The sequence below is a fragment of the Harpia harpyja genome, chromosome 7, assembly GCF_026419915.1.
Source record: "Harpia harpyja isolate bHarHar1 chromosome 7, bHarHar1 primary haplotype, whole genome shotgun sequence".
NCBI lineage: Eukaryota > Metazoa > Chordata > Aves > Accipitriformes > Accipitridae > Harpia > Harpia harpyja.
The window spans coordinates 15,651,089-15,672,261 of record NC_068946.1 but is presented as its reverse complement, the minus strand read 5'-3'; the positions used below and the strand labels follow the sequence as shown (position 1 = coordinate 15,672,261).

At 39.9% G+C, this 21,173-nt stretch overlaps 1 protein-coding gene across 10 annotated transcripts in view; it reads right to left on the bottom strand.

Moving 5' to 3' along the window:
- AGAP1 (ArfGAP with GTPase domain, ankyrin repeat and PH domain 1) overlaps positions 1-21,173 on the bottom strand; it is a 402,057-nt gene that overhangs the window by 80,305 nt on the left and 300,579 nt on the right. For all 10 annotated transcript variants that reach the window (XM_052791201.1, XM_052791202.1, XM_052791204.1 and 7 more), the window contains one exon: positions 18,055-18,216. In XM_052791201.1, coding sequence (XP_052647161.1) covers positions 18,055-18,216 — 162 coding nt within the window. The remainder of the gene's footprint in view (positions 1-18,054; positions 18,217-21,173) is intronic.

Below are 21,173 nucleotides of genomic sequence, written 5' to 3'. Positions count from 1 at the left end.
TGTTCGGGCTCTGGGGGACAGTTTATGTCAATCTTTTCTTCTTTTTTCAAAAGTATTGTAGGTTAAACTTTGGGCCTAACAACCTTGACAGCGTCCCTTTACATTTTTTAGACGAGCCATTGAGTAGCATTATGACAAATTATGGGACCTGATGATATGTAACAAGAACATCTCCTCCAGTCAAAGGCTGTGGAGGAAATAAAAAGCCTGAAAGAAATATTTCTGGCAAAAAAAGAAACTTTTTCCTCTTCATTAGTATAAGAAATTGCAGATGGTTAAATACTTCAATTAACTATAAAGTAGGGTTTCCTTGTACAATGACTGTATTCACTTAAGACAGCATGTAGAAGACACAAACTCTTCTTTTGCTGGTGTAGCTATATAGACAATATGTGAAAACCTTTGAAAATCATCTTATTTAGAAGCAAAGTTGCCTTTACATAGTATTTTCTGTACATCTTTGCTATCATTCTTCATTACAGAAATAACTTGTATGTAATCAATGTTTCTATTGGAGTCAACCTGCCTGTGCCTTTATTGGCTGAAAGCAAGACTGCTGGCTGTGACACCAACTAGCTGGTGAAGAAGCTGTTGGGCTATTTTGCAGGTGGAGAAACAGTGGGGTTCATTATTAATAGATTATTTATTATGGAAGAGTTCATTATTAATAGCTTATTTACAAATATTTTCTAAGTGTCATCAGCTGTTTGCCTGGGAATAGCTTTGTAGTAACATTCACAAAATAAAGAAAAAAACCGATTAACTATATTGATGTTTTTATTACTAAATAAAGGCAGCAGGTTATTATTGATATGGTTAAGAAAAAAGCAAAACCCTACTACCAATCTCCTCCATAGCTATTTTTTCATGTCACCATAGCTCTGAACATATCTTGTACTCTTTAGTTAGTAATGGACCAGAGTACTGCACTTAAAACCTTTGGTATATATAATTTTGCAGAAGCAGATCCTGATGTAGACCCGCTCTTAGGAGCTTCAGTCATAGCCCACAATCGTGCCGCTAGAAAACAGGGGAAATAAGTAATTACGAAGCTAATTCTTACCTGAACCTTAGTCATCTTCAGAGTAAAAACACCATCTCCCATAACAGTTCTAATGCTGTTTAAGATGACGGGGTAAACAATACAATTTTACAGGTAAACATCAACTTTACAGGTAAACACCTGCTCTACTAGCCCACTGTTAGACACAATTTTTTAAAATTCTTTTTAAGATCACAACATAAGTCAGAGCCCGAGCCTTCTCTTTCACAGTGAAAAACTTTCCCATCATTCTCACACATCCCATTCCTCCATGGGGCACTAACAGTCTGTTACCAAAGTTTACCTTCTCACTTCACATCAGGGATCAAAAGGTTATCTATAAGCAATGGTGACCTAATTATTAATACGAGTTTTGCTTAGGCAAACTGGTATCTAACTGTGTACAGAGAGTCTGAGAGATAAAGAATATAGCTGACAAATCACTAAAAATTAATCGATTTTCGCATTCTCCTTATAATCACTATGGATCCTCACACCAGATTCTTTTAAGTAATCTGGCAAGTATTAACTTACACTTTACCTTATAATTAAATACATTAAGCACATATTAATCTATGATTTATTACAATTAGGCTTGCTCTAATTTAATTAAACACTGAGGCCTCTTAAGTATTCTATGAAACTCAGGTATGTTGCCTGGCGAGTGAGGATTTTCTGAAAACAGTTCTTCAGGAACCCTTGGTGATATTTTAAACATCTTGATTGTGGACTACTCATCTACCATTGATGAGTGCTTACTTTTAGGATGAAAATGTACATGTTTGTTATTTACAGTATTTCAGTGGAGTATCTCATTTGAGGCTCCAACTACTGAAATATTTTGTATTTAAACAGACTTGAACTCTCACAGCATCGTTTCTAAAAAGTATATTCCCTTTAAAATATTGTCTTCAATCTCCATAACTATCTCTACGATTTTACATATGGTTCTACAGGTGCCTATTTAATAAGTCAGTATGTAATTAACTGTATAGCCTGTTGTGAAGCCCCAGGAGCACAGCTAAACAGGGATGGGAGAAAATATAAGTATCTTTGGGCCAAGCTACATTGTGCAGGGAACTCTGCAGCAACCCCATCTTGCAAAGAAGTTTCAAAGGATACAAATGGGGTCAAAGAGAAAACGGTAGTGGAAACAAGAGTGATGGAAATGGCCAAAAGAGCGAAGTTTCACGAATTTTCCTGCAGTATGCTGAGACTCAACATCACAGAATGGTTTGGGTTGGAAGGGACCCTCAAAATTCATCTAGTCCAACCCCCCTGCCATGGGCAGGGGCACCTTCCACCAGACCAGGTTGCTCAAAGCCCCATCCAACCTGGCCTTGAACACTTCCAGGGATGGGGCATCCACAACCACTCTGGGCAACCTGTTCCAGCGCCTCACCACCCTCACAGTGAAGAACTTCCTCCTTACATCTAATCTAAATCTACCCTCTTTCAGTTTAAAGCCATTACCCCTTGTCCTGTCACTACAGGCTCTGGTAAAAAGTCTTTCTCCATCTTTCTTACAAGCTCCCCTTATATATTGTCCGTTTAGAAGAAAAAAGAATATTAAATGAGCACCAGCGCAAGGAAAATGAAACTTCTTCAGACATTGTTCTGGTCCAAATGGCAGATGTACATCCAGGCTGCACTAAGTTTGGACTGGCAAAACACGTTTAGTAGAAAGCTGAGGTTATCGCTACAGAGATCCATCAGGATGGCATTTCACTATGAGCAGACAGTAATGCACCCTGAGCTACAGGCCACAGGCCATACCCCTTATGTGGCTGAATTATAGCACACACAATGCTGAAATGTCAACTCCACATGCAGAATATTTCCCCTTGACATAATGAAGCCAGTAACTTGCAGCTGAAGTTGGAATATGAAAATCAGCATGTAAAATTTCCCAGCCCATCTTACAGGTGATGACTGATTCTTCCAGTTGTGTAAAATTTTATTAGAAACACCCACCCATGTTCCTCTGCCACTGCAGATGACACATGGCAAGAATGCACTGTAAGCCCAAGTTAACGGGTCACTGGAAATGGAAAAGATATTTAATAATTTTGTATTCAAAATACTTTTTTAATACTTCCAAAGTCAGTGTATCCCTTAACCAAACAAGATCCAAATAAAGAGTACCAAGAAAGAAGTTATTACTCAGTTAACACTACTGGCAGTGAGACATCTCCAGAGACTGCAGAAATATTTAAAAAAATCAGTAACGAGCAGAAAGACGTGTATTAGTCACGGGATAAGCACTGTATGATTTCCTTCGCTATATCCACCTTTCTAAGCTCAGACTGCTGCGACATTCATGTGATAAACAGCATGTCTCACCATAAAATTTGAATTGGTTTTTCAAGAAAAAAAAAGTTATTTATAACTGACCATTCACAGCCCACTGACTGGCAGCCATCCAACCAAAAAGTAATTATGTGTGCGACAATGATGATATTAAGCCCAATGTAATAGGATTGCTTCCAATTTTAAGGTTAAGTAAATCATGAACTGTACTTTTATGTATAAATACGTTGGCTAAAGCATTCAAGTTGCCTGGAAATGGGCTAGATCACTTTAGTGTTTTGTTTACCACTACAAAGTATTACCATGGCTGAAAAGCACTGGCATTTATGATAATCACAAACCAGTCACCATCACTAGCAATTTTCAAATGATGATTTAAAAACTAAAATGTCTTTTTTTTTTAATCTTGAAATACTAGCTTGCATGACAATTGCACACTGTGGACACAGCCACTGAAGTCCCAAAAGGAGGAGCTTGGGAAAGGAGAAATAAAAAGGGAGCTGAAACAGTCTTTGAGGTAGCTGCCAATTCCTTGTCAAATGAAGCAGAGTCAGAAATACTCCAGCCTAGCTTTGTAATCCATCACCGGAAACTGCAGCTCTTCCTCCCCAGATTAAAAAGACAGATTAAAAAGCACTGGGGAAGAAGGCGCAAAGGAACTCAAAGTCAAGTCAATGCCGTATCAGTTTGAACACCCCAATGAAGGGGACGCGTGTGTGGCAGTAGAAGCTGAGAAGTGCCAAACAACCTCTTCTCAGATGTACCCTGGAAACTGGAGCCTACCAGATAAGAATCATATTCTATCAAACATTATTTTTTTCAAAACACACAGGTATTTTCCACATTTCAGCATCCCATTCAAATGGGAAATTTGCCACGATATGTCTGAGCCTCACAGGAGTTGTTGATGTCACTGCACACATCATGCTGTTAAATATGTTATGAGATGCTTGCAACTTATCTTCTGCTCCTAAGGAATCTGTTCCATCATAGTCTCCTCCCAGCCCTTAGATAAATAATCCTTCAGGGAAAGCACGTACTCCCATAGGTAGAGTTGGTAGCAGGCTCAAACAACTGAGTCCACCACTCAAAGTCAACAGAGCCAAAGATGTAGAACTTCTCCCCCTTAAAAGTTGCCCTTTCTAAGGCCTTTACCTTCCTGATGGAGACAAATATGGAAAATTAGGAGCTGACTGTGGGCCTTCCGGTTTGTTACAACTTGGGCACTAAAGACTTGGTTCAAAACCTCATCAAACAAGAAACACCAAGGGCCCCCAGCCTCAAAAACTTGTATCTCAGTGCGGACAGCAGAAGGCTGAAGAGCACACAGCAATCCTGGCTGCTGGTACAGGGATCAAGCACATATAGGTCAGCAAATACACAGATTTTGAGAAGTCTCTTTTCCAAAGGAGAAAGAAAAAAAAGATTCTCATAGCTCTTGTGGGCTGCCTAGAAGTAGTAAAATGTTACTACAAGGTAAACCACATAAATCCCCCCAAACTAGGATATGGAATTTCAGACAATAGCTGAACACGAAATCATTGGAAGAAAACCCAACAGCTCTGTTTCAAAGAGCAAAAACCCACCAAGACTGACTATTATTTTTTCTCTTAATTCAGGTTTGGCCCCAATATGGGAAGTGAGAACTGATCTTAAAGAACAGAAGAAATGAAAAAAATTGAAGCTGGTTTTTAAGGGGTAGGACTGGCCAGCATAGGATTAGTTTTAGGAAGAAAAACCCCACAATCCAATTAGAAGGGAAGCAGTAGAAGAGGGGCAGGGTCCATAAGGAAGGTTTCACTTGCAAGTTTAAGAAGCAACTGAGCTTTTGTTCACATTTTGCCTGTTTAAGCAACTCTGTAAATTCTGTCGGACCTTGGAAGGAAGCAGTTCCACCAGAGAGATATTTAGTGGCAGAAATGCCTTCAGAAAAGGCTGAGAGCCTGCCATGTCTTTTTGCAGGACTGCTTTATTATTTCAGCCAGTAGTAGACAGGTAGAGCAGAATTATACTGACAAGCGGAAATAAAAATTTGGGGTGCTACCGCAGTATTTTGACTGTGTCTTTTCACTGTCAGTCACAGCGTATTCCAAGCAGGTGAAACATAAGCACTTCATTTGATGCATGGCTAACACAACGTTGTACTTTGGCCTACTATAAAGTCCTACTCCCATCTCTCCAAACTACACATGCATCCAAAAATTAGATATTGTAGGATATTCAGATGTGAGAAACAAGATTGGTGGTACTGGAACAAGAAGCATAATATTTTCTTACATGGTGCTTTGAGTTCGATATGCATGCCTTTAATGATTTTCTTTTCATTTTAGGAGGAATCTGAATTAAGAAAGATGTGACATTTTTATAGGCAAGAAATTAACAGCAGCCTAATCAGCCTCTGAGACAAGAGAATCTAAACTAAGGACCCAGCTACCGACCCTTTGCTTCTCTTAAAGCATGCAGATTTATCCTCATTATGGGATGAAAACAGCACTCGCTCTGCTTGGTAACGTCATCTTTGTACCACTTGCAGATAAACCACACGCTCGCTGGAACAGGTGCCAAAAAAGACATGTTCTCACAGCCTGAAGGTTAAACTGGATTAATTTTGAAAACCTGAAAATTGATACACTGTAATTTAACATGTGCTCAACATGTGTGCTCAGCAGCAACTGAAAATGAAATATCTTAAATATTATCAAATGTTACATCATTAAATATAAATTAGATGGAAACAGGGGAAAGCTAAAAATTGACTAGGAGTTCAGCTACTCTAAATGGCTAATATGTCCATTTTTCACCTGAAGCCCTCTCCAATACAGTTTTGCCATTAAGCAAAAACCTAAAGAAAGGTAATCAATTCCAACTAAAAAGCACTTCTCCCGGAATGACTGCACTTCAAACCCCTGGCTGGCTGCCAGCCCCCCCAGACAACAGCTATCAATGTTTCTGACTATCACAGGAACACGAGGGGCCATGCATAATTGACTAGAAGATGGGCTAAAACTGTGCCCAATCAGTGTGTGATCAAAAACGCGTGGAATATTCAGCGCCACTTGATTACATGGAGGCACGTCCTTTCGCTCTCCTCATGAAATCTCTTCAAGGTCCAGAGTACTGTAATAAGATCATTACTGTCAAGCGGTACGAATCGCAGGCAATGAGTCTTGGGATAGGAAGTCATACTTCACAAGCTCCTCTGGTCTTTTTTTTTTTTTCTCTCTCCCTCCCTTTTTTTTTTCTTTTTTTTTTTTTTTTTTTTGTATTTTACTGCGTGTTGAGGCAGCAAGGCGACGAGGTGACAGATAATGATCACATCACTGTGTGGCAACTAGAAAGGCACTTTTAAGAAAGAGCACAGAGAAATCAGCTTAAGAGAAACTCAAACATTTTTTTTTTTTTGGCTTTTTTTTTCCTCTCAAAAATTAAATAGAATTAAACTGTGCAGTATTCTCCTTTCATGAATTGTGATTTAATGTCATTGAATTTAATCATTTGATAGATTTTCATATTATACCAAAGCCTATTACCTCACAGACAAATGGCCAATTTTCTCCATCTCACGCTCACAAAAGAAACCTTTATTAATTTTTTTTTTCTTTGTGGAGGGGGGGAAGCGGTGGAAAATGTCAATGATGAGGCCTGTTCAAGTTTTCTTTTTACCTACTCCTTTCACTGGAGTTGCACACTACACATAATGCATAACATCCATCACAAGTAACCTATCTGTAAAGAGAAAGGTGGAGGGATTGAAAACAGGAGATTAAAGCACAGGGTATAAAACAAACATGCAGCAAGCTCAGCACTGAAATCTCATGCACAGCACGTGTATCTGCAGTAGAGACTTCAGATGGAAAGATACCAAGTATCTGCTCACTGAATTTGACAGCTAATTTAAGGCAACTATTTGATTAAAACTTGACAAAACAACACAGGTTTGAAATGACTGACTGGTCAGGAGTTGGAAATAAAAAGAGGTCTACATTACTGTTATGGGGTTGTCTTGTAAGTGCCTGACATCAATACCGCACAGCATCAAAACTGGAATGGCTCCAGGGTTGCATTTTTCAAATGGAGAAAGCTGCTATGATCGGACAAGAGCCTACTGCTTAAGAGGAAGGAACAGTCATCCTAGTTAAGAACACCCACCTGCATCTACAGCACCTGCATCTACTGAATCCCATACCATGGCGCCCTCCACCTGGCATTTCACTCTCAAGAAGCTCACCCTCTTATCTTACTTGGTCACCCTTTCAAACACATACCATTTGGAGACTCCTCCTCAAGGCAAGATGAGGATGTCCAGCTCCACACTTCACAGACTCTGGCAGGCGCTATCACCATGCAAGAACCAGGGGTGCATAGCACTTGCTAATGCACATGTTGCTGATATTGCAACTTGTAGTCCAAGAAAGGTTGAAACATTGTGCCCAGCTGACCCCAACCTACCCTTTGAAAAATCATCGCATGAAGAGACTAATGTCCACTAACATACAGAAATGAGAAAATAAATGCTTAAACCCATCAATGTCAGGATTAATAGGTAACTTTGGAAGAACCAAAATCACAAAGGGAAATTGAGAGAAGAATCACCATCTCTTCAAGGGAAACAACTTTAAATTGCTCAGGCTTTTGCACTTTGCCCACTTCTCTTAAAGAAAAATTCCTGGGAGAAATATAAGCATGTTCAACAACTTATTTAGTAAAATTGCTCACATACCCCGCCACCTCCCTCAGTTTTGGTTTGGACCTGCTTTTTAAAAGGTGTCACAAACATTTTGGCAAAGAACCAAAATGAAAAGGGCAAAAATATTTCTTGATCTATAGGTTGTTATTAAATCCTAAAGTTTAAGAGCACTGCAAAAAAGTCCCACCAGCATTAAAAGGGAGCAGAGGAAGCATTTAGCTGCAACCGGAAAAATATAGAGTCTACCTGTGTGCAGTAAAACTAGCAAGTTCCCCAAACCTGTAATGCCTACATGGTACAAAAGAGAGCGTCAGACTCATGATGCTGGGCAAATCCTGTGCATGCAGACTCTTCAGTTGCAATCAGCTGGAAATGCCATCTTCACTCCAACTTCCCTGTAAGCAGACGGCATTAGATACACCTAAATCACAAACTTTATCAAATGAGACTTTCTACATCTCTCTTGCTAGATACCATTGCCTGGAATACCTTTATTTGGAGCACAGAGGGGAGACGACCAGCAAAGCTGTGCATTGGGAAAGATCATCACTTGTTTCACCTGGATTTAAAGGCAGATGTGGTTTCACTGCCCACTGAGGTTCTTCAGACCTGGAGCAAGGAGGCTGATTACACAAGGAGTATTTCCTGGCACTATGCTCAGATTGGTTCTTAGCCCTAAGAATGCATTGAGTAGCAGCATACATTCGTCAGGGCTTACCCATAATTGACTAAAAAGTAGGGTTCTGGAATAAAAAAAACCAACTCAGTTGTTATTTCTACATTCTGTTCTGTGTGTACCTCTTGATTATGAGTTCTTTTTAGTATAATGCTAAGAGCATGTTTTATAACCCTAGGCTAGATCAGACCTATTGACACATTGCCCCTTGAATTCCAGGTTTGAGCTATACATGACAAACCTCCACAATCAAGCCACTATCATTAATCTCACGTTACATATTACGGTAAAAAGTGCATGTCTGTAGTCAACTGGCATCCCGTCAACCCTCCCCTTAAAGCTGCCCTGTGCCTCCTAAGGCAAACGGCAGTTTAACAAGGCATGCCATAGAGAAGCAGAGAATACAAACAGCCACAACAGGTTGGGGCATGAGGTCCACCTAGCCTGCTATGCTTTCATCGGCAACTAGTGGGAGATGCCTACAAAAAGCAGAACAGGAACAGATAAAGCAATGTGTACCCTGCTATACCTTCCAGAATGGTCCATGGTTGGGAGAGGTTGTAATCTTTATTTTAAGAGACCTTCATGGATTTTTCTTCTTCATATTTGTCTAATCTAGTGCTTCTGTTTTAGCTGTTTAAGGTCTTCAGAAGGGAATTACTTAGGACTTCCACGCTTTAAAGGCAGCTTCTTCCCAATGTACCTCTGCAGCTCAGTTCCAATAAGCTGATGAGTCCCAAGTACACAGAAAGCTGAGGACAAGGCATCCTTCAAAAATTAAGTCTTCCTTCTACATCATAATAGCCTATTCATTTAAATTGTGGCACCTTGACTCAAGAGATCAGTTATGTGGTGAACAGGAAAACACAAGTTATACTTAACAGAATGACCTTATTTTAGTCTTGTAATTTACTGTAGCTTTATAATACGTAGTCATCTCATTCTATTTTTAAGATAGTTTAATTTAGGTATATAGATTCATAATGAAATTACAGTCTTAGGCTCTGGAAAAACTGGCAAGGAACTTTTAAAGTAGACACACTTAAGTAACAAAACAGAACTAACTTCTCTAGCAGGATTAATATCTTACAAGTACTTCTTGCTATCTTGTAAACATCATGTTGTGAACATCAGGAAGCTTTTTCATAATCAAGGTCTCTGTCTCAGGCTGACAGCATAGTTCTAAGGACACTAATTGCCTGAAGCCAGTAAAACACTAAGGTGTCACTTGTTTTCATTCAATTATAAAGCCACTTAGTTCTTCCTTTTCCAAAAATTCAGGCCAAATCACAGTGCAGCACTTGTACTAAGGATACAGAGTGTACCCTTCTGCAGTCACAACACAGAGTGCTTAATGTACTAAGAGTGGGACCACTTTTCACAGAAATGTAGGGGGAAAAAAAAAAGTGTTATCTTTCTCTAGCTATCCAGGTGTGCCGGTGTGTACAACCACCACCAATTCATCCTGGGACTCATCCTTTCCAGAATCCCCTTCCCCGCTGACCACCACTGCGACACTTTTCCTTTCAACCAGGGAGGCGGAACCAGCAGCCTCTTCTGACCCTGAGCTAACAGTGGTTTTAAAGAGAAGAGGGAATCTTTCAACTTGTTTAGCCTGCAATGAAGTAGGTTAAAACAATAGATGAGCTTCACCTCCCTTGTCTTTCACTCCTCAGCATCAACATAAATGTCTTTCAGCAGCAAACCTTTCATGTCAGATAGGCTGTGACGACTGAGGCTGAAGGTTTCCCAACAAGTGACCTTTATGCCTTGGTTGAAAGTAAGTCTCTGAAGATTCGGTCTACATTTTATTAATTTTTGCCCTCCTGCTTCTCAGGTGTACAACAATTGGCCAGTACTATATCTCCTGTGAAGCAGTGAATGAAGTTACTGATGATCAGTGGAATTACAACCAAAGAGTGTTTTGACACTGAATAGGTGATAACCTCTGGGACAGTTGCAGTACGCTTAAATCAAAACAAGCATTTGGCATTACAGACAACAAATATGGTCATATACTGTTGATTTTTTTTTTTTTAAGTTCTCATGCAGACAGAAGAAAATACAGCTAGATCTTTTGCTCAGTTTTGTTTCATTTTTAATGCCAACTAAGACCTTTTTTGTTTGCTTGTTTGTCTGGTTGGTTGGTTGGTTTTTTTAAGAAATTTTTACCTACAAAGCAGCTAGAGCAGAGAATGGCTGGATCAGGCAAGGCCTACAAGTCTTTTGAGATAATCCACAAAATCAGGATGCATATACTTATCAAACCACACTCCTAAAATCTTATTAAAAGCAAGCTTGTTAAACTCCAGATTTAGTGACGATTAGCAAAGCAGAACTTGGGACTTTTGTGTGCAGTATGCAATTCAGCAAAATGCTATTTGCTGAAATTTCTGAAATGTTTCATGCACAGGAGAACTACACAAATGACATTACGATCAACAAATTGTATATTAAGAGAATTCAGCAGTAACCCTAAATGAATTACAAACCTATTTAAAGAACCCCCAACGTTCCTAGCTATCTGCTTATACTGCAAACCCTTCCAGTTCCAAATAAATGCTTCTTTTCTTCAACATTGCAGTCAAAACGCCACTTTTGTATCAATCTCACTTAAAATACTGCTGAACATTTTTTAAAACTATGGAACATTTGCTTGCTAAAACTTCGGGCACTTAAGAGACCAGAAATAGAAACAAAACCTGCTCTCACTAAACCATCCATCACAAGATGCATAGAAATACTGCATGACAGGATGGAAACATATTCCTCTTCTGTATGACATGGGTCTGCATTTGGGTTTTTAAATTTTTTATATGTTTTTTTTTTTAGAGGGGAAAAAACTTAAGATATCTCTAACCACTTTGAGGAGAGTATAACTGCAAAAAAAATTGGGCATGGAAAAAATTAAGGAACAACTCTTTTCCCCTACTGGTTTATCCTCAGGCTTTGTGTTACTGCTTTACTGCACGTGGGGAACCCCCTTCCCCAAGCTAGCATGCTCAGCCCCCACATGCATCGTGGCAGCAGCAGCGTCCCAGCGCAGGCTACGCACACAGATAGGGTGCTGGGATGGGCTTTGCAGCCCACATGGGGCTAGATGGATGAACGGCTTCTAAATGAGTTAGCTTAAATTAACTCTGATATGTCCACACATAGGCCACAGGAATATGATGAAAACTCTTCCCTAATGCCAGCACTAATGCTTTATTTCATTTTCACATGTTCACCCATCTCACAGTATCAGAAACCTGCCTTCTTACAGAAATAAAAACCACTTTTCCAAGAACACCCCCATATCTACTCCTACTACACAATCAGTTGTAAATATTGATAGTTGATTTATAGGGACTAGTAATATAACTAGGATGACAAGATTACCAGGAATAATTTCTGTGGAGTTGCTACATGGGCAACATCTGTTTGCCTGTACAACTGCAGCAGTATACTTAATTATCCCGTAATGGACTGGAAAGAGCTTTTACTTGAGGAAGTTTTGGTGGCAGCTTAGTTCTGTGCCTTACTTCAAGCAATACAATCCATACAGGGACCTTGACATCTAATAGATTTGATTCCAAAGGTTACAAACTCTTGAAAAGGTGAGTAGTTTTGCCCTTGCTGCAGCTGCAGGTCAAGATATTAGATTTCACATCTTCCTTGCAGAGAAAAGGGAGTGACGATGCTGTGACTTTTTGTGCTGGAAAGGTTTCTGAACATGCTGTCTTCTGACAATGTCAGAAGGTTTCTTCCAGACCATAAAAAGCCAAAAAAAAAAAAAAATAAAAGAAAAAAAAATAGCACCAAGTAAAATTACATTCCTTCATCATGGTGCTTAATTCAATGTATTTATAAGTAAGCATTAGCATTAACAATGTCAAGTCCATCTCTCAAATGAAGATTCTACTCTCCCACAAACACTATAGCTCATTGTTTGCATCTGTTTCACTGAACAGGCCTCAGAGGTGTTTCCACTAAATTTCCAAAATTCCCAAATCACTTTTTTTTTAATGCATGGTTAGAGAAATTTCATTTTTTTAGTTCAGTCTGGCCACTGCACACTTACTAGAACTATGCACCTAAGGAAATGCATGTTAAAATTGTCTGGAGAAGACTATGCACAGAGCCGTGTACAGACCCAAGCATGTTTAAATCATTTCAGCATACAATGCCAGCAGGTAAATCACAGGGACGCTTGAGGGATGAGACTAAGGAAAGCTTAGGGTGAGAAGCTGCAGGTAAAATGCACACTTTTTTTTTTTCATGCATTGTATACTGCATATTCAGTTAACAGCTGTATTGCTTCCAATTTACAGAAAACATCAAATTTTCAGGTGTTATACAGATTCCAGAGATGGATGCTAAGAACTGCATTTCCCTAATACGGTTTGTCATTCTGGTTTTGGGATGGCTGAAAGGGGCCAAGAAGTCTTGGGAATGAACTGGCACCTCCCTTGGCTTTTTGCACCTTGTCCCACCATCTTGGACTCAAGTCCCCACGCAGCTGAGAAACCAGATGAAAGCAGTGAAATTTTTGCTTATTGCTAAAAGTACAAATAAGAAGTCTGACTAAACCCTGTTTTTCCATCCACAGAAAACAAATGAACATATTTTCATTTCAAACTTAACTATAGCTCATCTTCAACACTCCTTGAGATTCGGAACAGAAGAATGACTTCAGTGTTATAAAACATGCATGTGAAGAACACAAGCTTTTGAAGTACCTTTACCAGTTCACTCCGGTAAAATAAGAAAAATACGATTTCTCAGTAAACTGGGGTTCATCCTTAGCTACAAGCCGGAAAGTGTACACCTAGAGTTGGGGGCTAGACTGCACAGATCAGAAAAGCACAGGGAAAAGCAATTACTTTACAAGGGGCAGAGAACAAACACCTTTGTGTTAAGAAAACAGTTCTAAAAAGAAACATAAAAGGTCTTTCCTCGTCCTTCAAAAGTTCTTTAGAAATCAGCGATGAAGAAGAATGTGGAACATGGATTTACAGAGAAAACACAGAGTTTGGAAAGTCTACTGAGTCGCTAATCACATTTGCTACTCTGTCATCAATTCCCGTTTCTCAGCTCCATCTGCATGAATGGGAACACAGAGCTACGCTTGTTTTGCCTACGCTGCCGAGAGAGAAGATAAATTAACAGCACTCTGCCTGCAGCTGCCTTGCATCTCCCTGAGCGAAGGAGTGATTCACCCATCTACCTGGACGCAGTCGGACTGGCCTTACAGCAGACAGCAACATTGGCCGTTGGCCACAGCTCTTAGTCAATGGAACACTTGCAGAGCACAGCTAATCCAGATTTGATACAGATTTGGGCTTTCTATAGCTCCTAAAATCTCAGAGATGGATTGAGGGCAGGCAGGTTCAAGCTGGCATAGCCATGAAGCTTTGAAACTGTCTAACAAGAGTAAGAAAAATAAACAATGGGAAAGGACTTTCTGTGAGAGTACTTCCAAGAAAGCTTTTTAATTTTCCTACTTGTTTTCAAGCTGAAAAACCTTCTTATCATCGCTAGCTGTTCCACTAACTGCAGCAGCACAAGGGTACCAAAACAGACCAGGCTCTGAGCTGCTATTCCTCTTTGAAACACAGCACTGTATAATCCTTCTCTGAGCAAGTTTAGACAGCATGGTGGGAAAAACACTGCTGGTTGCTGGCACCTTGCCTAATGTAAGCATTCCTGCTGTTACCCTCAAAAACACTGAGAAATTTTTTCAGTGACAAGTTCTGTACAGAGAACTAAAAAACTTCTCTCTGGGTTTCATTGCACTGGAAAAATTTCAGAAGAATCTGGTTTTCCAAAATAGGAATTGAATTTTAATTTTCATCCAACTGCAGCACAGTTGCTTTAGTATTTTTGTTCCTGCAACCGTTGTCTCAGAAAGCCTGTAGAAAGATAAACCAAGTAAGATGAAAGAATCGATCCCAGAAAGAGAGGGCTGTGCATGTGCAGATAGTGTGGAGAAAGAAGAATCAGCATGACCTTTATGGAAGGGCATAAAAGAGATGAGCATCAGTCCTTGGAATTAGTGAATCACCCTGGGCTCACTAGCGTCCATCATCGTGATATCTGAATACTTGGGCAGAGGTCAATGATCAAAGCAGGCACGTTCAAGGAGAAAAAAAGACCACAAAGTGCAGTAAAAATGCTAGAGTTTGCTGAAGACCAGATTTAAACCTCATTGAACACCTAAGCTTTGCTACAGACAAAAATGAAGGAACCCAGAATTTCTGTTTGAAAGCGGACACTTGAAAAGTGCCTGGACCCAAAGGAAGGCAACATAAAATCCAGAATTACTCAAATCATTTAACTCTGATACATTGTAACTGTCTGAGAATAGCTACTGCAGGAGTATCCTCCTCTTCCTTTTCACAGTGAGCTCAGGATTTCCAGAAGGAAGGAAGATATGGTTCTCCCATGATTATCACCAGTCTTCTGTACTCCATTTTCAATAAGTCAGCTGCCGTATCTCAAACACTCAATCAAAGTTGCCACGGCAAAGCATGCATCCCTCAGAACATCTCCCTTTTACTGTTTAATTTGGATTTGTGGTCTTCAAAACTGCAGTAACCCTCTGAGGGTTTAAATCTATGCTTACGGCAAGTGTGGAGGAAGAAAAATCAAACCGGAAATCTTTTAGGTCATTGGACAGATTTGTAGCCAAGCGCTGCAGAACAAAGAAATAAGCCTTTTCCTGAGGAAAGGCTGAGTTATTGAACTGAAAACTGCTTTGAATTGCAAGACGGATGTGAAAATGCTACATTCAACTACTTGGAGAAAAACCTGTAATGGCCTGAAGCACCTCAGATACACACCCCACTAGCAGCAGACTGGTGACATAGGTTGTCCCAGGACTGGAGTTATTCCCATTATTCAGCATCACAACAAGCTCAGAGAGATAAACGCTACCTGTCTGGTCAACCATAAAGCATACCCAACTTGTTGGTGCAAACCAGAAATTACAAGAACCAGAAAATACACACAAAGGTTGCAAGTGCCCACATGCCAGGATTTGGAAAAAGGAACCCCCAGCCTTTGTTAGACTTGCTAGAAAGTACTTCACAGGAATCTACAATCATTATTACTTTTTCTGAGATGCCCTTCTTCTAAAAGGACAGGGAACCCGAGCATACTTCATTGCTTTCTCCTTCAGCTACCACAGACAGACGAGGCTGACTGTCCTAACTGTCAGGCATCTCCTCCCAACCTTGCTAAGGATTCAAGGGCCCGTAAGATTAGTTATCTGCTGAAGGATGCCTGGACTTCCTGTCACGCACAGCAAGAACACTGTGTAGAAAGTTGTGATTCTGTTCTTGTGGCCAATTGTTTTTCACTGAGCTGTGCTTTTAAAGAGATGTTATAAAGAATTTAACTGTGGCCCACCTAAGACACAACTGTGAGCCCCAAGCCAGAGAAGAGTGCCCATCTCAGAAGACATGCAAGAAGAGGTGGGTCAAAGAAAGCTGATGGGCTATGTAGAGATACAAAGACTGTAAAAGCAAGCATTGGCACTCACTACTACTTTTAAGGCTCCCCGTGCCTTACTTAGTTACTGCTTGCCAGCCAATTCTTGCCCTTCTGGAAGCATATTTATCCCATTTATATGAAAGAGGACAATTTTGTTGAGTTATCGCCAAAGGATTTCAGACTAGCATGTTATGACGCTGGAAGACAAGGAGAAGAGCAAGAGAAAACAGAGAAGGATGAAGGAGCACGTACTCCCCACTTCAATCAGAACAGGGATTTCAGGGGCAAGATGCACAACAACTGCAGATCCCCCATTGCTCGCTGCAGGTCAGAAGTCTGTGCCTGCAGACCAGGACCACACAGGCTCCAGCTCCAGTGACTTGTGAAAATAATCTCCCCAGGAGAAAGAAAACATACATGTATTAACTACTTAGAAAGAGATTTTTCAAAGGCTCTGGATATCCAGCTGGTCTTGATTCATATTGACTTCAACAAAATAGTCTTGGACCAATGGTGAGCACTCTGAAAACCCCCCTCTGTAACTTGCCATTGAGGTATGAAAATAAGTGGTGTAAAAGGGATTGTTAAAAAAAAAAAAAGATAACATTAAAAATGAAAGGTTAAAATAAAATTTGGCTTCAGGCCATAAATTAGGAGGAAACTAACAGTAAAGATAGTTAAATGACTGGCAAGAGAACGCAACAGGAGATATTATGAAAAAAAGCTGATGGCTTTTAAAAAAGGATTTGTATAGATAGCTGGGGAAATAAATTCCGTATGTGGAAGCAGCGCAACTGAGAAATTAAATAAATGGAAAATAAGGATGACTAAGTAGTAGTTAACATACCCCTTCTCAGTTGTATACTATTATCACATCTATTTTTAATGTCTCTTCAGCTGTCTGCAATTGTCATCCTTTTTTCAGAGCTTGCTCCAACACTCTTTGATACTGAATTAGCTGTTTTTTTACTCTCCAATGCTTACAACCACATCTTTTTCTTACTCAACACTCCCCTTTTCCGACAATGTTGTTCCATTGTCTCCGTTTTTCATCTCTCCTTATAAGTTGACTCCCCAGTTTCTGAGCTTTCCCACTACCCTTGTTCATCTTTTTTCTGGAGCTCTTTTGGTTGAATCCTAGCATGTTTCTTTTCTTCTTTTCTAAAGATACAAGCATGTTTTATATCATATCTGGCTACTGTACACATTGTTACCCCTTCACAAGGGCATTGAACAGCTATAGCAGTGTTCATGTTGGAAATAGTAAGCTAAACCTAAGGGAAAAAAGAAGTTCTTTTTGGCTTTTCCTTTTTGGTTCTTAAAAAAGAACCCAAACATTTAAACTCTCCCCTTTTCCTTTTTATCCTGCAATAACACAATCTCTCCATGAGCAACTGAATATTCAAACAATAACAGGCAGCAGAAGCGTTCGCGATTCTAGAGCTCAGGATGGGTCAAAGCAGAAGACGTAACACAAGATTTAATAATACTGAAAAAATACACAAGTTCTAACGTGATGTATGGGCTACTGAGTGAACCTGACTTTTTCTTTCTTTTTAACTTCACAAGTATGCCTGCACCTTACCTTTACCGCTAATGATTCTCCATATTAACTTGGGGACACTTTTTTATTTATTAAAAAACATCAGTTCCAAACACATTTCAGACAGTGGAATTCACCATCCAAGGGATACTTCAGATTATTCAGCTTCATCATTAGAAGATCAGTGTTTAATTTCTCTTCTTCAGTACAATTCTCTTTACCTTCTGTATGCAAAGCCAATGGTGTAGTTGGGTTGTACTAACAATGCTCTTTGGAACGATATTTTCTAAATTCAGACTTCCACCATAGAGTAAGCTTACCTTCAGCTGTGCCCGAGATACCATCAGCTTTGAAATTGCTCGTGCTTTTCTTCCTGCGGTGTTTCTTTCTGTTGGCATGAGGTGAAGGAGGTGGATCAAGTTTGGGACTCGTCGTACTGGATATACTTGGGCTCGAACACACAGAATCTCCTAACCCGGTATCTGCAATTTGGGGAGGGGGAGAAAAAAAAATAATTAAGGAAAAAGAAAAATACTGCATAATTTAAATTAATGATTGCTAGAATCCAAGATATAACCCCTTGCTATCTGTTAGCAGCTAACTTCTTGAGCTCATTGACTTCCAAAGGCTACAGAACAGTCTCATAACAATATCCATTACTTCTTCAAAAAGGTACAGAAAAGCAACTTGGCTGAAGTTCTGATTAAAGTCCTATTAAATGAACAGGACTTTGCATCAATTTTAGAAACAGGCCAGCTGGAACTGACAAAAAACAATGGGAAATCACTTTATTATTTCCAATTGCTCTTTCTTACAAAGATCTTACTGATCCTCAAATTAACTCATATAAAGCTAGGACATTTTAATACATAATAGAACAGAGATATCTCAACATCCTCTGAATGCTATCTGCTTTCATTAATATTAAAGACAACACACAGAGAAAAGGTGGTAATGGCAATAAAGGTGGGAAAACAAGGTGTGAACTTATGTATGCCTCGTACAATTAATATTGTGTGATAAAGGGTCACTTACTACCTGCTCCCAATGAAAAAAGCAATCCCATGTTCAGTGTGTTTCGTTTCCCACTGTATTAGCCATGGTAGCATAACATGCAACAATTTCAAGAACTAATGACAGAGTCATTTTCTCCCCTCCGCCACCAATTAGCTCACTCAACCAAATCAAAATTAAAGGTTGATGACATCCCCCCTCTCGTAAGCAGAGACCCACAGTCTCGTCCATGGTCCATGTAATGGTTGGTAATACATGAACGCCTTCTCTTTGAGTAGTTGCTCTTGTTGTTAGTCAAGCAACATCTAACAGCCATATATAACACAAGTGTAGGAAACGAAGACATACTTGAAACTTCACACTCTATCTGGGTCCTTTCATGTAGCAAATACTCAACTAACCTTAATCCAGTATTTTTTCCCAAGGTTGGTAATATGATTTTAGTTTAATTGCAACAAATCTTTTGGCTACGATCAGTACTAAATGCATTTCTATTTTGTTTGTTTGGTTTTGTTTTTAATTATAAAGTTTAATGTAACATCCTACACTTTAAGTAAAGTGCTTGCTGTCAGGTAAAGTGAAGCTGTTTCCAGAACCTTGGTTAGATACCACATTGCACTTAAGTGCAATACCAGGACTGCACTTAAGATGAATTAGTATGTCAGAAGACTATCAAGCCAAAGACTACTTAAAAAGTGGCTTTTGATTTTTTGAGTAGTTAAATCCCCATACAACTGCCTATTTGGCAAAGAAACACTGATTTTGTTTTTTTCTAATAAAGTTTACTTACTAATTACCTGCTAAGCACAGTTGTGCTGCAAGTTATTAGTGAGGGATAAGTTATGGAGCTAATTGCCTGGCAACAGAGACCAAACCAAATGTAAGCTTTTTATTAAGGATTTTTGTTCTTTTCCCTATGTCCACCATTTTGAAACCAATCATCAAGTATTTAACCACAAAAGGGAATCATGGGAATGTATTTACTATGTATCTCTATAGGAGATTTTAAGTATTTGACCCAGAAATGCTCAAAGCGGCTATCCTGCAAGGGTCTGCTGTCTCCCTGGGTGAAGAGGAAGGCAAACCCTGATGAGAATCCATGCCAGTGCTCAGGATGCTCTTGGCAAAAGGGACATGGGTACCTTTGGCTCCTTGACACTGAAAGAAGACGCGACGCAAAAAAGGATGCCAGCAATTCAAAGGCATGACCATGGATGCAAGCTGGTTAGTGCTAGTCTTAAACATTGACCTCCAGTTTGAAACTTGAGAAGGTTTCATACATTGGGTACTTAAAAAGAAGAAAAAAACACACACAAAACCCCCTCCTTTGCAGCAATGACGTGAAAATTGCCGTGTTGAGACAGGTCAGCCGCAGAGCCAGGCACTGGCAAGGAAGGGGCCTGGCTGTGGCAGCAAGGTCTGCCATAGGGCACCAAAAATGCATCTCATTGATTTTCATTTGCTTGTGAAAATCCAGAAAATTAATAAATATCACAGAAAAATCCCAGAGAGCACACCAGCCATAAAGGCTTGCTCACACCTAACACAGTTTCTCAAAATGCTTCACTTTTTCCACTCAGAAAATATGAGGCAAGAGGCACACGGACAGGCCTCATTCTCAGCTTTCACTTTAAAAAGAATTATGCCATTTTACTCACAGGGACAAAAAAAAAAAAATCCAGGAAAAACCAACTCTACAACCCTCTCCCATGCCTTTCACAAAGCTCGTTTCCAAGTATTTGTGATGCCGAGACGTGTGCCGAAAGGGCATACGAGGCAGGCATACGAGTGCCGTGTGTGACTCCAGCATCAACCACAATGCCCTGGACCCGTAAAATGGTCAAGAAACCCCACTCTGACACAAAATTGCAGAATATATTTTTCAGCAGCGTCCTGGTTAAAAAATATTAAGGTAGATCTGCACGCTCACTGCAGCTTACTCTAATTTCTAGGCTATAAATTGCACCAACAAAACCTGCTTGTGAGCTCTGAAAAATAGGACACTTATACACATAGAGTCCGACTACTCGCATCGGAGAGCTGAAGAATTAACCTCCTATGGTAAATCCTCATGATCCGCAGCCCTTTCCAGGTAATAACCTGCTGTCCTTGGGTCAAACGGCTCTGAAGCAAAGAGCCCGAAGCCTTCCCTCCCCCTCAACCAGAAAAGAAACGCAAGTTGCTCGTAAACGGGTGCCGAGCTGATATTATTGGTGTATTAATGCCCTGTATTCCCAGTTTCGGAGACCACCCTTTGAAGATGGAAGTTATTTAACATTCTCCTGGTTTAAAATATGAGCAATCAAAAGGCACTAGGCTTACACGCTGTGCTTTCCCATTTCCCACTACTTCTCTTGCCTGACAAGGTATTCTTCAAATTGAAAAGAGGGCTCCTGAAAGCCCGGCTTCGGAAAACTGTAAATGA